This window comes from Solea solea, chromosome 13 (assembly GCF_958295425.1).
Source record: "Solea solea chromosome 13, fSolSol10.1, whole genome shotgun sequence".
Classification (NCBI taxonomy): Eukaryota; Metazoa; Chordata; class Actinopteri; order Pleuronectiformes; family Soleidae; genus Solea; species Solea solea.
Genome location: NC_081146.1, coordinates 10,487,460 through 10,507,632, shown reverse-complemented (window position 1 = coordinate 10,507,632; position 20,173 = coordinate 10,487,460). Strand labels below are relative to the sequence as shown.

At 40.3% G+C, this 20,173-nt stretch overlaps 2 protein-coding genes across 3 annotated transcripts; both read left to right on the top strand.

Moving 5' to 3' along the window:
* The first annotated feature begins 1,652 nt into the window (after positions 1–1,652).
* sp8b (sp8 transcription factor b) lies at positions 1,653–4,938 on the top strand. 2 transcript variants are annotated; one of them, XM_058647595.1, is made up of 2 exons: positions 1,653–1,981; positions 2,451–4,938. In XM_058647595.1, the coding sequence occupies exons 1-2, from the start codon at positions 1,961–1,963 to the stop codon at positions 3,786–3,788; spliced, it is 1,359 nt and encodes a 452-aa protein (XP_058503578.1). In that variant the 5' UTR covers positions 1,653–1,960; the 3' UTR covers positions 3,789–4,938. The 2 variants fall into 2 exon arrangements, with proteins under 2 accessions (XP_058503578.1, XP_058503580.1); XM_058647597.1 differs by lacking the exon at positions 1,653–1,981 and adding an exon at positions 1,988–2,266.
* Positions 4,939–10,400: 5,462 nt separating this feature from the next.
* Positions 10,401–17,301, top strand: macc1 (MET transcriptional regulator MACC1). The gene is made up of 5 exons (XM_058648453.1): positions 10,401–10,560; positions 12,225–12,338; positions 12,422–14,457; positions 15,227–15,415; positions 15,503–17,301. Exons 2-5 carry the CDS (start codon positions 12,233–12,235, stop codon positions 15,704–15,706), a joined length of 2,535 nt encoding a protein of 844 aa, XP_058504436.1. The 5' UTR covers positions 10,401–10,560; positions 12,225–12,232; the 3' UTR covers positions 15,707–17,301.
* The last annotated feature ends 2,872 nt before the right edge of the window (positions 17,302–20,173 follow it).

The following is a 20,173-nucleotide window of genomic DNA, read 5'->3' as shown; positions in this document are numbered from 1 at the left end:
AAAATTGTCTTATTTGTAAAAACATATACTGTATATAATAAATACCTGCAGCATCTGATTCAGAGTTTGTGCGTGCAACATCATTTTTGTTGTGTCCATTTAATTTTTTCCCCCACTTCATTCCTTTCAGCTGAAGGTAAACCAGTGTAAATTAATCCAAAAAGCTGTTGTCCAATCCTAGAAACACAAGAATTAATCAGAGAGTCCATCGATCACGCTGTGTAATAAAGGAAGCGACATGGGTTAGGCAGATGATGTGATGAATAATCCCTGGTCGTTTTAATTAACTTTTCCATGTCCTGTAATGACCAAGCTGGTCAACAGACCCGGTCAATAAGCATGTTAATATCAAACAAATAAAACTGGGGGATGATTAAAAACCTCCCGCGTTATTAAATTTGAAATTCAAATGAAATTTATGCTTCCAGTGCACACTGCATGCTAATGGCGCCATGAGTGTCCCAGGGTTCAACGCGCGTTTTACGCACAAGTTCTTATTATGTAACAGGAGTTTCCTCGATGGATTTAACAAATGTCAGTGTGGGCAAAGTGATGAACCGATTCAATATAACCAGCTTATCTTTTTATTTTCACACTGACACCGAGTCCAATCACTTACTTTAATAAATAAGTTCTCTTATAGGGGCACCAACATTATCTATATTGCCAATAAAAGCTAAAATAAAAATTTACATTTTTGAATTTTGTAATTTTGACGCAGATGTTTGCTTCTCCCCTCCACCCAGCTCTCTTATAAAGGTCAAGTGGCACACACTGGCCTTTATCCTCTTCCTCCTCTTCATCATCCGCTGCTTCAGACTAATACAGCGCATAATAAAAAGGAATAATCCTCCTCTGGAATGCGCCAGCCACAGTTTTTAATCAAAGCTGTCAAGATAATTGAACACAATTACAGTAAGTGAAAGTTCGACACTGTGTATAATATCGGCCCATGAGCGGAACAGAACAATGCAGCCTTTATATGATGCGTAATAGTTTGTGTATATTAACTCTATTTAAGAGGTTTAAGAGGAGAAGCAGCAGAATTGTTTAGGACATTTTTTTTTTAAATGTGGAGGGGAAAAAACGAAATCTCGTAAAATAAAACACACCGAGAAAGTAACTAAATGTAAAACAGGCCTGTGCTGCACTAACACACACACACACACACACACACATGCAAAAGACGAGGAGGAGCCACTTGTGCTTCGCTCACTTTATATTTCGTGGGAAATAAAAGTTCAGTTTAATATTAAGTAGTGGTGTTTAAATACAATGGAAATGTGACTTTAAAGGTCACTTTGACGTCAAATTCAATTAGGAACGAAAACATACGTTTGAATAATGTTACATTTAACTGTAACACTAACAAAAACAGGACAGTGTGGATTTGGACTCCATTGGTGTTAAAGTATAACACAGATTAACACACAGATTTTCTTTTTGCCTGATGTTACTTTAACACTGTAAAGTGTAGGTGATGAGCAGAGACAGTCCAGTTTATCTTCTTTGTAACATCACCGCAGACACACATCATCATCATCATCATCATCCTTTATTTTCCCTAATTTAAATTTATGAAATGTGATGTTCTGTAAAAAAAAAAAAAAAATCAGATTCAGTAAGTGGCCCCTTAATTCCTCCTTCCTAATTCACTCTCATTTAACTTTACCTTCCTTCCGCTGTCTTTTATGATGGAGGGGGCGGCGGAGGAGGGTGGATGAGGGTGGAGAGCTGTCTGAGACGCTCTATTGATGACCTCACGGTAGTATGTGGCAGTGCGACGGGACCCAGCCGCTGATTGGTCGCCCGTGTCACAGCGGCACTTCAAAGCCGGAGAGGAGCCTACAATTGTGGAAGAATGGGCGGAACGCATCATTGTATTGCACACCTCTAAAAAAACAGTGCTCTGATTCATAAATATAAAAAGATCCTCTGAGGAGGGCAGTGTTTTTGTGTGATGGCAACTTCACTTCTAGGGGTGAGTCTAAAGGACTTTCTTACGGGCTTTAATTAGTTCTTGTCATTGTCCGGTTGGATGGAGGGGGGATTCGAGTTGCAGCCGGGCGCAAAGTAGCAGCAAAGCCAGTGCGTTGCTTATTTTTCCAGCAAGCGGGTCGTGTATGAGAAGAGTGAGGCTGTGTGTGTGTGTAGAAGTTTCTGTACCGCGGCTCAAAACACGCATGTTTCCCTCCGTGTCTTGTCTGGCATGCGTTTGTAAGCGCCGTGTGTTGCGTTTTCACTTGTCCGCTTTCTGTTCGTCCAGGTAGGATGTGATGATAATCTTTTACACACTCTGGTTTTGTTTTGTTTTAAAAAAAAAAATGAATCAGTTAAACTCTCAAGTTAAATATCTGAAGCTGAAATGCTGCGTTCAAATGCCGGTATAATAAACCCGCTCAACTTGCTCGACTGAACTGTCACTGAACTGATTTTCTTTCTCTTTCCAGGAGGAGCCGAGGTTAGGATCGACTCCTTTAGCCATGTTAGCTGCAACATGCAACAAAATAGGGAGTCCGAGCCCTTCGCCCTCCGCTATTTCGGATAACTCCGCGTCCTTTGGAAAAGGCTTCCACCCGTGGAAAAGAGCCGCCGCGAGCAGCTGCAGCCTCGGATCTGGTCTGTCCGGTTACGGGGTGTCCCGTAACGGAGCCGGCATCTCGGACTCTTTCGGCACGAACACCTCCAACGGATCCAGTGCTTTTTCCCTCACGTCTGGCACCAACTCCAGTTCACACTTTGGAAACGACTATTCTGTTTTCCAAGCGTCAGTTTCGAGCAGCTCTCAAGAGGCCAGCCACCAGCCGGTCTTCATCTCAAAGGTGCACACCTCCGTGGACAGTCTGCAGGGCATCTACCCGAGGATGAGCGTTGCGCACCCGTACGAGTCCTGGTTCAAATCGTCCCATCCTGGCATCCCCACGGGTGACGTCGGGACCACCGGAGCCTCTGCGTGGTGGGACGTGGGAGCGGGATGGATTGATGTTCAAAACCCAAATGGAGCAGCACTACAGACCTCCTTACACTCCGGTGGACTCCAAACTTCTTTGCACTCACCTCTGGGCGGATATAATTCTGATTACTCCAGTTTAAGTCACTCTGCTTTCAGTACGAGTCCCTCTCCACACCTGTTGACAACCGGCCAGCACCTGATGGACGGTTTCAAGCCGGTGTTATCCTCTTATCCGGACACAGCCCCCTCTCCATTAGCCGGTGCAGGGGGGACTATGCTCTCCGGGGGTCCACCTGCGTCTTTAGCGGGGTCTCCGCGGTCATCTGCCCGCCGGTACTCGGGCAGAGCCACCTGCGACTGTCCAAACTGCCAGGAGGCGGAGAGACTGGGACCGGCGGGCGCCAGCCTCCGGAGAAAGGGTCTCCACAGCTGTCACATCCCCGGCTGTGGGAAGGTTTACGGGAAAACGTCGCACCTAAAGGCGCATTTGAGGTGGCACACCGGCGAGAGGCCGTTTGTGTGCAACTGGCTCTTTTGCGGCAAGAGATTCACTCGCTCCGACGAGCTCCAGCGACACTTACGCACGCACACCGGCGAGAAACGATTCGCCTGCCCGGTGTGCAACAAGAGATTTATGCGGAGCGATCACCTGAGTAAACATGTAAAAACTCACAGCGCCGGGGGATCAGCCGGCTCTGGCTCTGGGGGCAGCGGAGGGAAGAGGGGGAGTGACACCGACAGCGAGCACAGCGCACCGGGAAGCCCCCCGTGCCATTCCCCCGACCTGTTGCACCCACCCGAGTCAACGCAGCGAGTGGGCATGAACGGCCTCTAAAAAAAAACTGTCCTCAGTGAAACAAAAAAATACAACAAAAAACAAATCGCGAGTGTCGAGGTGGAAACTGATGAACGTGGACATACTTTGGTGTATGCGCAATACTTCATCCTGACTGTTGTCATGTAATGAGCGAGGACAAAAAATAGGCCTCGGCGTTTTTCTTTGACTTTTTCCAAGTGTTTAAGACTAACTGCATAATTCCATAGCTGTACCATCATACATACAAAAAAAACAACAACCGTATCTAAAAATGATCTGCGGTGTGACAGTGTATAATCAAAGTTATTGTGGGCACACTTTCTGCAGCCTCATCCATGAGTTTACACATCACTTTATAACATAAAAAGGTACACGCGTGACACGCAACAGATCACACACAAACACACAAATACACACCCTGACTGTTGTGAAAAATCCAGACCTGCAGAGTTGTGTTACCGCTGTCATTCATATTGTTCCAAACCAAACGCTGGCACTTTATTATCAGGCAGGAGAAACAGTTTTTAGTCCCCGCGGACGCTCTGCTCGGTGTGGGAACAAGAAGATGTGGGCACGTGATGGTTTTTCATTGTCATCCGTGGGATCCCTGCAGGGACCGTTAGATAACGCAGGAGCAGTTACAGGTCGATCATCCCCACAGCCCACACACACACACACACACACACACACACAGTGAACTGTACGTGCTGTAAGTTTGTAAGTATAGGCCAGTTACTTACTCTTTACTTCGCTGCAAAATGTGTTGTATAGAATGAGATATGTAGGTTAGAGTAATTACAGCCCAATGTAAAGGTGAGTAATGTATTTGTCCAGGAGACGATTTTGTATAGGTATTTCTAGTTGTATATGGACTCTAGTAAATATTTGAAAATATACGGAAATGTACTTGGATTTTTTTCTTTGACATGATATGAAATGTATTGTGGGGGAGTTCTATTTAACCACGAGTTTTTCTTGTATTTAGGGGTCTATCATTAGGCGCACTTTGAATTTATTTGTAAGGTTTTGGAAATCATTTACTGTTTACCCGCTCATTTAATTTAAGTAAGCATGTTGTAAAGTGATTTTAATTTTACAATGATATTTCCCCCCCCCCTGCGAGAATGGCTTTTTATGGAAGCCACTCAATAAAGTCAGTATGAATTCAGCAGCAGTTGATCGACTCAGTTTATTTGATTGTTGAGTCGATGCCATTTATTCCATCTATAACCGGGGAGAGCTTTCAATTCACTGTTAATCTGTGATGTTTTATTTTAGAATGTGCGACAATGAGTACTATAAATACTATAAATAGCAAATAGGTGATGAGTTTGATGATCTCCGTCAACAGCTGGTGCTTTTTTTACAGGTTCCTCAGGCGGAGGTGGAAAAAAACGGCCTCCAAAAACATGAAGGCCTCACACACACACTCGCACACACACATACAAGTGCATTTACACTGGATTATTTAAAACATCCAAATTAATCTGGCTGGCAAAAAAGCAAATAAACTGAACATCTGTTTGAAAAAAATGAAAATGCCAGGGAAATTTATATTCTGGTTATATCCCGTTCGTTTATTATTATTTTTTTTTTATTGTGCGTGAGAAATAAAACTTTAAAATTCCCAGAGGATCGAAGTCCACAAAGATTTAATTACTATTATTAACTTTTTTGTCATTATTAATTCTAACAATTATTCTGCGGTTGGATTCCTGTCAATCGGTTTGGAGAGCAGCACATGGTGTTTATATTATCATGCTTTCTATTTTATTATATACACAGACTTTTATATATAATCTTAAATTATTAGTTTTGTTTTAATCGAACTTTCAGTCATTCGTCATACTTCAACACCAACGTGATTGTGTTGCTAAAAATGCGCAGAGAGTTTGCTGTTCATTTTTTAACCACTATATATTAATATCATCCTCAACAGTCTGTAATGTTTCAAGTGTATTAAGAAAAAAAAGATAAGTACAGAATGATTAAAAAAAAAGAAAGAACCAACTAAAATATTTTGTAGCGAGGTAACAGGCTCAATTTGACTTCAGGAAAATTCACAATTATAATTTTTAAAAGTAAACCACATATCCTCTTATATGGCTACTCACATTTTGTATAATTCGTGTAAGCAAGGATGTTCTTTATTTTAAATTTCTGGCTTTTCCCCTTTTATTCAAATCCGCATTTTCTTCTAAACTCACAGTTTGAGGTTTTTTTTCTCCACACATTAAGTTGATATGCAGTCACATAGTCACAGTCATGGATGGTGGTGGCTGCATATCATTTCAACTGCGTGGTAGAAAATGATAATCTCAGTTCACATGATTTTACATTTGTTCTCAGCCATGGAAAAAAAACAAAAAAAAAAAAAAAAACAGGAACAAGACCCCAAGGGGCATTTTGAGGTATTTACAGATTCCTGAAAGTGTGGTTTCTAAGCTTTCCAACAATGTCCAACATATGGGAATCTGAAAATATTTGAAGATGTGGCCATTTAAATTTATTTTACACACTCCATGTGAAATTACGTAGTGTTTGTTTCATGAGCTTCTATTAGGAAGGAAAGTAAAATCAGAACCTTTCAAACTTTCTGCTGCTCTACTTTTGCTTTGTAAACGCAGCTTTATAGCGCCATCTACTGCTTTACAATGAACAGCATATTTAAAACCTCAGCATTAACTAATAGTGCAGGGATTACTTTGTGTCACTTATTCAGAACTGAAATAAGAAATAAAAATCTCTCTCAATGAGTTTTGCCTCAGAGAACTTTTAAGTGCAACCATCCTTGGTGCCTGTCTCAACATTATGAGAGGTCCATAAATGATCTGGATCAGAGAGATGAATTAAGAGGATGAACTGCCAACAGTGTGGAGTGGATGGAGGCCACACTAACGGCTGTGGTCAGTTCACGGTGAGTTTGCAGCTGCAGCGCAGTCACGTCGGGAAAAACAACAGAGACAAACAATGTCCTTCTCTGCTGGATCTGGATGCATCAGTGACTCCGAGGTGACATATTGGATTCTCTGGATCAAGCGGCAAATCATAGTGTTGTGCTGACACGTCTCACTGATGATGCATCTGTGGCCAATTTTGTGGTTAAAAAGTCCAACCACACATTGTCATTGTCATCAAACTAACCAATCAACGGCTGAAGGCAATTTGACAAGGTTCAGAGTTTAGGCAAAATAATTAACAGTAATTGCTGGAACACTGACAGGGTGCCTGTACACAAGGCTTTCAGCAATTTAAATTCATTTATGTCACAGGTGGTGTTTCACACGTTTAACTGAGTGGAATACGCACAGATTCAACCTCGGAGTGGAAAGCTCTGTGGGTTTGCTGGAGTTATAACCTCAGTTTAATGACTTCATTACATCAATGTCTTCAAAATCAATACGTTTGAAGCCACAACAGAATCAAAATGAACAATTTTTTTTTTCGGCCCAGAAAACCAACTTCTGAGGGAGTGTCCAGAATGAAAAAGGAGACTAAATGTGTTTTTTCACACATGAAATCGGTGTAAATCAAATCCTTTCAGCCTGTTGAAACTCAAGAGACTTGAAAACATGTGATGTGTCCGCGGTTCCTCTACAACTCCAGAAGTTTCTTCAAAAGAAGAAAGCACAAAATGGCAGACATGCCCATATGAGATGAAGATTTGTGACGGCAGGTAAGGCTAAAGCAAAGAAGAAATGTCGCTTATACAATATCATACAGCAATAGAGGATTTGTGACATCAAATATAAGAATTACAGCTGCATTAGCTGATTCAATTCATCAATTCAGCTGTTGATTATTTACTTTACTTTCATTTAATCTTCAAAATATCTTCAAATTTCAAGCAAAAATGTAAAATTTGTTATCACACTGTAAAACTTTGATGTAAATTTACAGTGACAAGTTGAACAGTGTAACATTGTTTTTCAAATTTATCAGACCAAACATTGATCTTTGAAAAAGAGGGATATTAAATGACTTTAGATTAGAGTGGCCTGTTAAAGGTTAGTTTATAATAAATCAAGAATTTTAGAATCTGAATTAATAATGAAAGTATTTAGTTTTCTGCACAACCACAACTGAATTACAGACATTTTACACCTTCAATAGTATTTCCCCTGTTTGCCCGTTAGAAATCGTCACTGCTGCTGAGTTATAGTCATTTATGTTAAAAGATATCACTGAAAAAATAACATAATAAATTACATAATGTATTTCACCATGTTTTACACAGAACTTTAGTAGTTTTTCTCGCTGTGGCTGCTGCTTACTTGCTGGATTGGTGAACAATGCACAACTCTAACCTCTCTCTGGGTAAAGACTGAAGAACCCTGAGTGCCTGCCTTCACTGAAATGTGGAGAAACAGCTCCACCAAGCGGCACAAAACTGTAAATGTAAACATTCATGTTTAACCTGAATGATTAAAAAACTTAGTGTGTTAAAGGATTGTCAACAAATCCCACTAAATGGCTTAAAACAACAGTCATTTAATATTTTCTTGCCTAATCCACTTTGGAAAAAGACTCAGTAGATATAAAGTTATGTAGTTATAGGTCAAACCTCATTCAGACTGGAGTAAATTCAGGCACATGAATGTATTTTATGTCCTATTAAATTAAGTAATAAGCTACTGTATATACACGCTTTAGTTTGTATAAAGGTTTCATTCATACTTAAGGCTGAAATGTATCAGCCTTATCTACATCCTCCAAAAATGTCACTCAGTGTTCGTCAAACCTGGAAATGATGACTTTCTCGAATGTGTTGTTCTTTTGATGAAGAATATATTCACATTTAAGAAGCTGAAAGAATCAGAAATCTTGTTTTAAAAATTAAAAAAGTTTCAGCCCGGTTAATCAGTTATCAAAATAGTTGACGATTAATTTTGTAACCGATTAATCGAGTAATTGTTATAGCAGACTATGCTCACACTGTCACACACTGACTGTGCTGATAATTCCATTACTGTAAATGGTGGAGTGTGAAGAAGACATGATGCAGGTTATGTCTTCTTGATATTTAACAGTTTAAGTATGCACAGTGTAGGATAATGTGCAAGCAGGAGTAGGAAATTAAGTTGTGTGCAACAAGGCATACTAAAGTCCAAACTACTACAGCCACCGATTGTATTCTTAATAAATTGAATTTTATCTATGGACCTCCTGTGAGTCTGCAATAAAGATTGAATTGTATTTACTGCATGAGTTCTTGGCTGCATCCCTTGAACTGCCTTTGAAAAGCAGCGCTCCATTCCTAAACAACAGCTCCACGGGCAGGTTTCATATCAGCAAAGATAGCCCGACGATAACATGGGTATATAATATGTTTATTTAAAGTTATGCACTTAACTGTTGTACTTAAAGGTTAAGCTGCAAGTAGCCAAACACAAACAAGAGCTTTACTGTTTTCTTGAAACATCAAATATGATGTTTAACAGTTTCAGTTAGTGATCTATTCAGGGCCTCATCACAAATGTGTATATAACCTGTCCTGTGAGATAAGAAGACATTTGACCTTGATGAGATTAAGAGCTGTCAACCTCGGTCCCTTTAACACAAAGACGCGGTGATCACGGCACACAGTGAAATCAATAAAACACAATTTCCAAGTATCAACTGAATGACAAGGAAAGAAGGAGGGAGAAATCCTCACAACACTTTTGTAATATCTGAGTTACTCAAATACAAATACACACTTTGACTGTGGAAGCTGAATCTGGGTTAATATATTTGGCCAAACGTGTGACTAAAAGCAGAGAGGTTTGAGGAAGACAACCAATGACACAGACATGAATGTATTTGGTCCCCACCAGTGATTCATCTGGAAGAATAATCATGGTCTCCATGTTGTGGGTGCAGCTCAGCTGACTCACTAGCTTACGAAATTCAAACTTCCAAAATTCTTCTTTGTTGTGTTTTTAATTGTGAAATGAAAACACATAACAAAATTAGAATCCACATGAACTTCAATTATGTTCATAGGAAATGGCTACAACAGTGAAGGGTTCTTCTTCATTTGTGTTGCAATAACAATGTGACACTGAACTATATTTTGAAAAGTGCATATTGAGATAGAATGTGTGTGAAAGAGTTATGTGCATGTATTTATGGTGATTTTAAGGGTTGAGTGTAGCACAGCAACCTTTGTACTATTTGGTAAAAATGACAATTATTTCATTTTGACACTTTTTGCAGGTGTTAATGATCACATTGACAGTCACTCTGCTCAGTTCATGGATTAAGTGAGCTAAATAGAACTTGAATATCATCATTTACAAATGTGATTTTCCTGTCTGTAAATGCGTTAGCCATGTGTTTTTAGAGGAATAGTGTAAGATTATTATTATTATGCTTTATTTTAAACTATAAACTCTTTGTTAACTTTACACGTGTGTGTCTCCTCACTGAGTATCCACATAGCCTTCACCAGTGTGTGGTGGTGTTTGCACGTTCAGTCGTGCGTGTCGGTGCGTGCAGTCGAAACTACAGGTATCGCTCGGTTTCAGGTGTTGTCATCATGACTCGTGCGTAAACACGGCGCTGCATTGTGGGTGTTGGAGTGTGGGCGCACGAGAGGCCGCCGCCGACAGCCACTCCCTCTGAAGTGGCTCCAGCGTGATTTCAAACTTCCAGTCCCAAAATGCTCCGTGTCTGAGCGCAAACAAGAGCGCAGCGCTGTAACCCGAGGCGCGGAGGCTTCGCAGAGAACAAAGTGGAAATGACAGACTGAGGAGGACCGACGGATTTTCCCCCGTCAGCGCACAACTACAGACATCTCATGCCGACGGTGAGGTCGCCGCTTTGTTTTCTTTGAGCCGTGTTTCATAGTTTATGATCCCGACTTTGGCAGAGAAAGGACACGCATTAGTAATATGTAACTACAGTGTACACACACACACACACACACACACACACCTGTTCACACACTGTCGTGTAGCTGTGGTTAGTGAAGCTGGAGCTCTAGTGTCTGAATCTAACCCGTTTCTTCTTGATTCAATCAAAGTATATACGCACACGACTGTGATTTGAAGTAGTTTGTTTAATACCGGACACACACACGAGTGTTTTACATCAGAACAGACCTGTTTCACTGTCAGTGACAGTGACAGTGGATACTTTGATCACAACAAGACGCGCCAGGAGAACTGAGTACTGTGTCATATAGGCTTGACAAGACCAACCTGTTTTTGTGCAGTGGTGGAAGACACCGCATTATTATTGACTGACTCACTGTGACAGGTCATGAATGGTAGCGTCAGTCCTTTTTTTTCTGTTTTACACAAACAAGTGACAGACTGAAGAGTTCAGGCTTTCTTGTGTGTTTGGAACACTTTTCTGTCGCACACTCAGAGGGGATTTGCAGAAACCCTGGGGCACATTGTGCTGAGCGAGACAACAATGACTTAACTCATCTGCCTTTCTTCTAAAGTGTATGTCTGTGCTTACACAAAGAATGAGTGAAATCAGTGAATCCTGTTTTTATTTTCTTGGGAAGACAAACATGCTCCTCTGCGAGTCCAATTTGACATATTCTAATTTGTTTGTTGTACTTATTGTAAGTCGCTTTGGATAAAACCGTCTGCTAAATGACATGTAATGTAATGTAATGTAATGTTTGGCCAAAAATCCAAACCCAAAAGACACTGATTTACAGAAAATAAACCAATATTCATATCTGAGAAGGATTTATTTCGCATTTAGGGCTGAACAATTCCTCAAAATTTTATCAAAATCCCAATTTGGCTTGCTGCAATTTTAAAATCACAGGGCGCAAAATATTTGTTCAAGCCAAAATGTGTGAAAATATCAATTATAGATTAATAATTGTCCTGACCTACACACACATCTCATTCTACTGACTGAAGATCTCACAGATCTGCACACATATCACAGAGTAATCATTTTAAATATGTTATTCAAATGAAAATGAGAATAATTGTGTTAAAAGATACCATTCCCTTTCATATCATGAATCAGCAGTTGCAGCCAAAAACAATCGCAACTACATATTTGATCATCCCTAGTTTAGAGCTTTATTTATGTGTATCCTTTCATTCTCTCCAAGTTACTTGTGTGATGCTGTCTTGCTTTTCTTTATATCGACATGTGGTGTCCTGAATCTTCTGTTCTGCTTTGCCTGTCAAAGTACTTAGAAATAAACATGTTTTAAATATGCTATCAAATGATTTTGGATAAGTTATATTGATAAATATAGATTATTATTCAAATCCAATTAACTTTATTAGTCCCATTATGGAGCAATTTGTTTATAGCAACAAAACATGACACAAAGACATCATAATAGAGCAGTGCACACAAGGTAAGTGCACTAGGAGCCAATTAAAAAGTTGATAAGAAGCATAATAAAAAATTCTATTTCTAGCTAAAGCAGCTAATAAAATGAGGAAAGAGGGATTTAATTGATTGATTTTTATTTTTTTACGTTTACAGATGAAAAAATGGCATCTGGAAGAGAACCGCCTTTCCGTCGTGTTGGTAGTCTAATGCGGAGTAAATCTGAGGGGACACTGATTGACCTGGATGATAATGTCTCAACAAGCAATGGTACCATTTAAATTGTGTCGTGTTGTGAATCTGAAATTACCATATTGTATCATTTTAACAGACCCTAACTATCGTTTTCACAGGAGTCCCACAGAACTCTGAGTGGCCACCACTACAGTCAGAAAGTGCTCAACTGTCGCAGACAAACAATCCCTTCTGGAACAAGCTCTCCGGATCAAACCCTTTCTTAGATGATATTGTACGCGGCAGCACAGACAAACACATTGCCAACACATCCGCCGTAATACAAGACAACAAGAAACACGTGGACACAAATAACGGTGACGCCATTAGCACGTCCTCAGATGAAGGCAATGTGGGGAGCTTTTTGGAGAACAAACACAAAGTCACCAACAGATCTGGAAGATGGAGGAGTGCTTCGGACATCTTGGATGCTCTGGAGAGAAAAGAGCCGAAACATGAGGACAGTTTCAAAATGCCCGGGCCTGTGCTGAATCCAGACTTTGAGTGGCTGAAGAATGACAGAGAGGCCTATAAGATGGCCTGGCTGAGCCACCGGCAGTTAACCCGCTCATGTCTGGACTTAAATGTGATGAGCCACAGTCCTGGATGGGCTCAGACCCAGGCCTCTGGCTTTCAGGTTATATGCAAGATCGGTCACACGGGAGGATCGGTCCAGTTACCGGACTCAGGAGTTAGTATTCATATACCAGAAGGCCATGTTCCACCTGGAGAAGTCCAGGAAGTGACACTGAAAGCAATGTTAGACCCTCCTCCTGGACTCAACAACAACTACACGACGACCATGAGTCCGCTGCTCGAGGTGGTTCTCAGCCACATCAACACAAAGGCGAGCATCTCCCTGGAGGTGAAACTGTCTGGAGAGGTGAAGAGTGACCCGCTGAGTCAGACGATGACCACTGTGGCCGGACTCGTGTCCAACAAAAGAGAGGGGCCATATCAGAAAGTGGACGACTGTTACATTTACAAGAACATGATGCAGATGAAGCTCCAGAACTTGAAAACGCATTTTTATGTGATCGCAGTGGCAGAAGCCTCTGCAGTTCAGTCACCTGCCACATCAGTATGGGATTACCTTGACCGCCAAATCACTGTGGCAGTTTATGGACCCAGGTTCATCCATCCATCATTCAAAGTTGTAATAGTGGTTTGCTGTCATGAGGATATTCCACCAAAGCTACCTTTTTCAGATGTATGCAGAGGCAACAAAAACCTGCCTCCTCTCGTGTTGCAGCTGTGGGGAAAACGCCGATTTAAACCGGACAAACTGAGGGACCTGCATGTCAGCGTTAGCGTCACAGGCTCATTGTTTAAAATCAAACCCGAGGACAAACTGAAAGAAGTGAGGCAGAGCCAGCTCAAAATAGGGACAGTTTTAAAACTGCCAATTGCAGTATCTTGCCCTGGTAATACAGAAATGTCCCCCTTTAAATTAGATCTACACGTGAAGGAATCAAACAGTGCGACTGCTGCACATTTCCAGCTGTCCTCCCCTCCTGCACCACCCACCCGAGCAGAAAAGCGAGTGTCAAGGCAGCTAGAAAGACTGCCTGAAATACCACGAGCCTCACCCATTCCCGAGGAAAATGTTCCAGATTTACCTACGTTTCAAGACAAACCCGTGAGGCTGCAGTGGTATGGTGTAGCCCTTAAATCAGTTCTCCGTCAGCCACGCGTAGACTACCTTCTGGAGTACTTCAAGGGGGACACTGTTGCTCTCCTTTCAAGGGAGACCGTTAGGTCAGTGGGCAACACAAAAGTCAAAGAGTGGTATATTGGATTTCTGCGAGGCAGGACTGGGTTGATTCACTGCAAAAACATCAAGCTCATCACCAGAGACCAGGTGATCGACTTCACCGGCATTCAGATCACCACCGAGGTCCTCTTGGACAACATGACGCTGCCCTTCAAGAAGCTCACCTACATGTACTCTGCCATCCAGACACTGGTCACAGAGCACATCAGCAGCTGGAGAGCTTTCGCTAATGCTTTGGGCTACAGCGGCCTGTCACTGGACGCCATCACATGGAGGCAGCCAGAGAGCGAAGGTGATAAGGTGGCCTGTGTTCTGGAAAAGCTGAAGGAAGACTGTCACACTGAGCGGGGCAGGAGGAAGTTTTTGCACGAGCTCATGGTGGTGAGTAGAGAAATTGCATTTATTGTAATGGCTAATATAGGGCCGGTGTGTAAACATTATTAGTGATCTAAAGGTGAGACTACAGAGTGCAACAAACAACTTTTCCCTTCTTTTTCCTGCTGTATGCCCATTCTTTTTCATTGGTTCTTTATGGGTGGAGCCTTTTTACCAACACTTGTGTAGTCGCCTCCTGCTTCATTATATGAAATGATACACAGACAGACAGTCAATTCACGCATGTTGGTTCAAAATGATTCAAAATTCAAACAATTTAAATGTCTAAGTGTTCATACACTTATAGTTAGGGGATGATACCACTTTTTGTGTCCGATACCGATGCCACAAACTCGAGTATCTACCGATACCCATATTAGTCCGATGATGAACTATGAAGCCGTCAACACCACATTATGCTGAGTCATTTCACAGACGTCATTCTACAATTGTGTAACAAATTGTTGTTGTAATAAACAGACCAAATATGACTCGGCTAAAATGCTTTTGCTGATTTTTAATTTACATTTTTATAGGCTGTGTATAGTCAAGCATGCGACATGCGATTTTTGGATAGATTGGATTTTACAATCCAGTGATTTTGACCAATATTCTGCCAATAAACTCTCTTGGATGTTACACAGTAGACATTTAAGAATATATCTATTTAGCATTCAACAAGTCAAGCTCTTACAAAGATACTCAGAATGACTGGCACACACTCTTCAGCCAACATCAACCCACTGATTCTTCTACTATCTATTTTTCTCCTTAGGGCCTGCTTAAGATGGACTCTGTGAATGTAGCAGCTCAGCTGATTCAGAACACCGTCATCCTGTCCACCGCCGTGGAGCTCGGGGTTCGTTGGCGGGAGCTCGCCGAGAAGATGGGAAAACTCTCCAGTGCTCAGATAGCAGGCTATGAGTCACCGCACCGAGGGAAAAATGGAGACATCGGTGCTCAGGTCAGTTGAATCGCAAACATTGGCACAGGAACTAAAGGAATTTGAATGTCATGCAAATTCTAATGGCTATGTCATGTACTGTTGCAGTGCATGTGGAAGCCGGCCTATGACTTCCTGTACTCCTGGAGTCTGAATAATGGAGACAGCTACAGAGACTTGATCCAGGACCTGCACCTGGTTCTGGACAAAATGAAAAACCCCGTTACCAGACAGTGGAGGCAGCTGACCGGTGCCCTCATCACAGTGAACTGCCTCGATATCTTTCGAGGCTCTGCGTACCCAAAAAGCTAAAAAGCGCATTCGCAGAGGCGCTCTAGTGATGACGTCAACCTCCACGCACTTGGTAATGACAAAGAGACGGACAAAGAGAGGGTTTGTTACGCCACAGATAAAGATGTTACTTCAATCATTCTGGGTTTTTTTTGACTTTACAAATAACTGAAATTCTGTCAGGTTGTTGCACTGTATCTCCAGACCTCACTCAGTGAGTAAACAGTATGTTCTCGCAATTATTGCGCTGTGAAGGACTCTCATTTCATCGTGCAATAACTTCTCTCTGCCCGTGCCAGTGAAATAGAGACTCATGTCAAATTGAATTTTGGCCGATCATTTTCAGTTTTTGAAAATGCCGTCCTGCATAAACGTTTATCAACTTTCTAAATACTTACTTTACAAAAAAGTTAAAATGACACAAAGTACAGTTCTTAACCTGATACGTTCACAGCAGTTAAAAGGCCATGACTTGAGCCATCGTGTTAGTGTGTCCATTCATCCCACTTCTGCAAAAAATGCAACAAAAACATGCACTTGGGACTCAAACGTGACATGTTTAGGTTTTGGAATTTGAAAGTCAAGAAGGTCACTGGAACCTCACATCTCTTCCATTGTTTAACACTCATATGTAACATTTACAAGAAACAGTGACATACAGAAATTATATATCAGGAGAGCCTGCATGGCATGTCATGACATCTGACACAAGCATCCACTTGAAGTGGTTAACATGTGTTGGTCAAATCAATGTCAAAGTCACAAAAATCACCATTACTTAACGTATTACTGTAACAGAGAGCATTGGCAGTACTATTTTTTCTGCACATACTATCAGTCAAGTGAGTAATTAATGTGAACACTGTTTTCAGTAAACAACCTCCAGGGTTGAAATATGTGAACTTGTCTTAACTATAAGAGTCTTTTGCTGAAAAGTCAGTTATTCTAAAGTGAAGCACGCCTTTTCATTGTCCTGTTGCCAGTAAACTAACTATAAAAATGCTATTTTACTCTACTTGTGTCATAAGCTGTTGCATATTTGTTATTTTTCATTCCGTCGTGTAATATTTTTTTATATATATATTTGTACAAATCAGATGATTTAATGGGGTATAAATGATAGATGTTTTTATAGCGAAATGAAAACTTCAGTATTTAGAGTGGTGATTGTAACTCAGAGTGATGTCGAATACTGAAACGGAGATGTTTGGCATGAGATATGAATGAATATTCATTATTTTATCTCTAAATAATGATAGCAGCTACCATTAAAATTCACAATGTGCACGTTAATCACAAAACTGCTTAATATGTCACGTATTTTATTTTTTTTTATGCCTAAAAAGTTGTGACATTTGTACATTCTGAATTTTAGTCGTGGTCGTGTTAAATCCTGTATTTGAAAAGAATGCCTCCTGCAGTCCCATTGATTTGTCCGTCTGTTTGCTTTTCTCGACACTGTTTGTTTAAGCAAGTTTCAGCTGAGAGCACTGTGTGTAGCACTGTGTGTTGGTTCTCTATCAAACAAAGCACAGAAAACCCAAACCGACTTTGCCTTGGCTCACTGAGAGCACCTCGGGAAAAGTAAATCAAATAAAGAAAACGGTATCAACTGAGTGAACTGATTCAATCTGCAACATGGGAGTGATTGTATAAGGCCGTACTTAAGAGATTACGTTCAAAGCCGGAGATAAAACAGTGTGGGATAATTTAACATGAAAGAGTTAAGTGGTCAAAAACAATGGAAACCCACTTTTTCCACTGGCAAAAAGGTTTTTTACAGATTAATCCGACATGACGTTTCCCATGAAATTCTGAACAACTGGTGTAATAAGTGTTCAAAAATACATCCCAGAGAAATCCCTAAATCAGATATTCAGTTTTAAATTTTGTTTTGAATTCTGAGACAATTTAATGTGACTGGATTTCAAACATCTGATAGACTGGTGTGTGAGTTTGGTACCAGGGGACAATAAATTTCACTTGGTATGAGAAATGTGTGCATATATAGGGTTAGGGTTAGGGTCAGTGTTTCTGAAGCTGTGAACAATAAAACATAAAACCTTGAACCAGGTTACAGTTGCTGGGTTTTAGAGCACATTTAACAGAAAGCTGCCACAACAAGACACAGGCTCAGCACGGACAGTATGAGGTTGAAATGAGGGCGAAGAAAAATGAACACTGCCTTCGTGGGTCCCCATTTTTCAGATGCAGCGAGGCATTAAACCAATGCTAATGAAATGAGACCACAGAAAGAGTGTGAGACCGCAGATACACACAGTAATTATTATGAATCGCTGCAGAGGTGACGCTAGAAACTTAACATTTAATAACCACTGATTGTGTAATTATAAAAACAGAGAAAAAATTGAAAGAAAGATTATTATTTATGGGAATAATGATCACTGTCACCATGTTAAGCCCAAGGCCAACTATTGTACATTTCCAACAGCAAATTTATAAACCAAACAGTTATTGTTATTGAAAGAATTACAGACACACACAGACACGCGTTCTCTGAAGAGAAGTCAAAAAAATGGGCAATAAAACATTCATAAAGAACTTTAACTGTCCAGATTTTACTCTGTTTGACTGCAGTGTAGTACTCACAGTATTGTTTTCTGTTAACCCAAAATAAATAATTACATAACTTGATTCTCTTCTAATTCTTTCAAAAGGGCACCATTATTTTTGAGATGGTGACACAATAATCTTTCAAATGCTATAAATGATAAAAAAAAGTTTTTAGTCTTATTTACTTGTGAGTACGGCTGAAACAATTACTCGATTAATCGATTACTTAATGAATCATCAAATTTTTATAATCATGTTTTCAAGGAATTAGAGCACGTTTACTGATTTTTCAGCTTCTTAAATGTGAATATTTTCTGGTTTCTTTGCTCCATATAACAAAGAAATCATTCAAACTGAATCATTTTTGGATTTTAGACAAGACGAGACATTTGAGAACATTATCCTTTCCAGATTTGAGAAACACTGATCAACATCTTCTGGCATTTTATGGACCAAACGATTACTTTACGATGACTTTATTACCACCTCTATTCACCACAAAATCTTCATTTCCTTCACGAGCCGTTGTCTTTTCTTCTTATCTATAATGTCAGACTTAGTTCATTTAAGCTGGTAAATGTACAGACAAAAACAGGCCATGTTTGCACATGTGTATATTTTCTTGGTGTCAGATCCTTTATCTGCTTGTCCTGCAGTGGTAATCCAGGTGGGATTAGAGAAAGGTTGGGTGGTGAAAATGCCAAAATGGGTGTTTGATTTGCTCTTAAACAATTACCAGCTGAGAAAAAATGTTCTTTTGAACAGAAATGTGAATTTCTTACTGGGAAAATACTAATATGCTGACTTTTTCCAGTAACAAAACTCAATTGAACTGGCTCAGTGCTTTTGCTGACATGCATTTACATATGTATGTTATATTTTACCATTATATGCTCTCATTTACAAGTATAATCTTTAAATGAAACATGTTCTCACCTGCTTCATAAGAGGCCCTCTACAAGCATCACAGAGCTTAACGTTTTTAATCCACTGGGTGGCGCCATTGTACTGATGTTGGGCTGTTCTCTGTGCTGCTAAATATTTCTTTGCCTGTGTCAAATCATGTGACATGTAATATACCTATAACACCATCTACAACAAGTGAAGAAAAATGTTTCATGTCATTGGTTAATTATATATTAAAATAATCACATGCAAGGAAAACTGTGTCCTGCTTGAAATTCCCTTATAGGGGTCAATAAAAGTACATCCAATCTTATGTTTCTGATCTTATGTTGTCACAGAGAAGTCAAGTGTAAAAAAAACTATTTATCTATTGATTTAAATTTTGGAATTCTGACCTTTTTTCTTTTTAAATAGTTTATCTGAAAAATTATGAACACATTTCAAAAGAAATGCAGGCCTTTACAAGTTTCTTAAGTATTCTGCTAATAAACAAGTTCCCCCACACATACGCCGGTATAAGACAGCATGAGTGCAAACAGAGACCAAAGCCAACAGTCCTGAGAGCCATCCACAAATCACTGTTATGAACAGAAGCATTCCTCTGTCCTCTAGGGTATATAAGGCTTCATTTGGTTTGCCTCCATGATATATGTTGAGGGCAAGAAGTCATTTAGCTTTCAATTTATTAGCCTGGTGATTTATGCCAAGCTGCAAAGGTAGTGGTGGTGTCTCTGAGTTCCCCCCAACCTCCACCATCCGTCCCCTCCACCCCCCCTTGCCTTTTTTTTTTTTTAGATTGGACACTAATAATTTTGTAATAGATGATGTGTAAGCAGAGAAAGTTCAGCACATTGAGGAGTCAGAGAAAAAAAAAAGGCTTCATATGGCAGCACTTCATTAATCACAGTCACTCAGTCAAGGATTAAGTGCTGGGACTACAGCCATCAGAGCACCTCCAACAAACACTGTTAGTTATAATCACGTATCAATTAAAAAATGACTATCAGG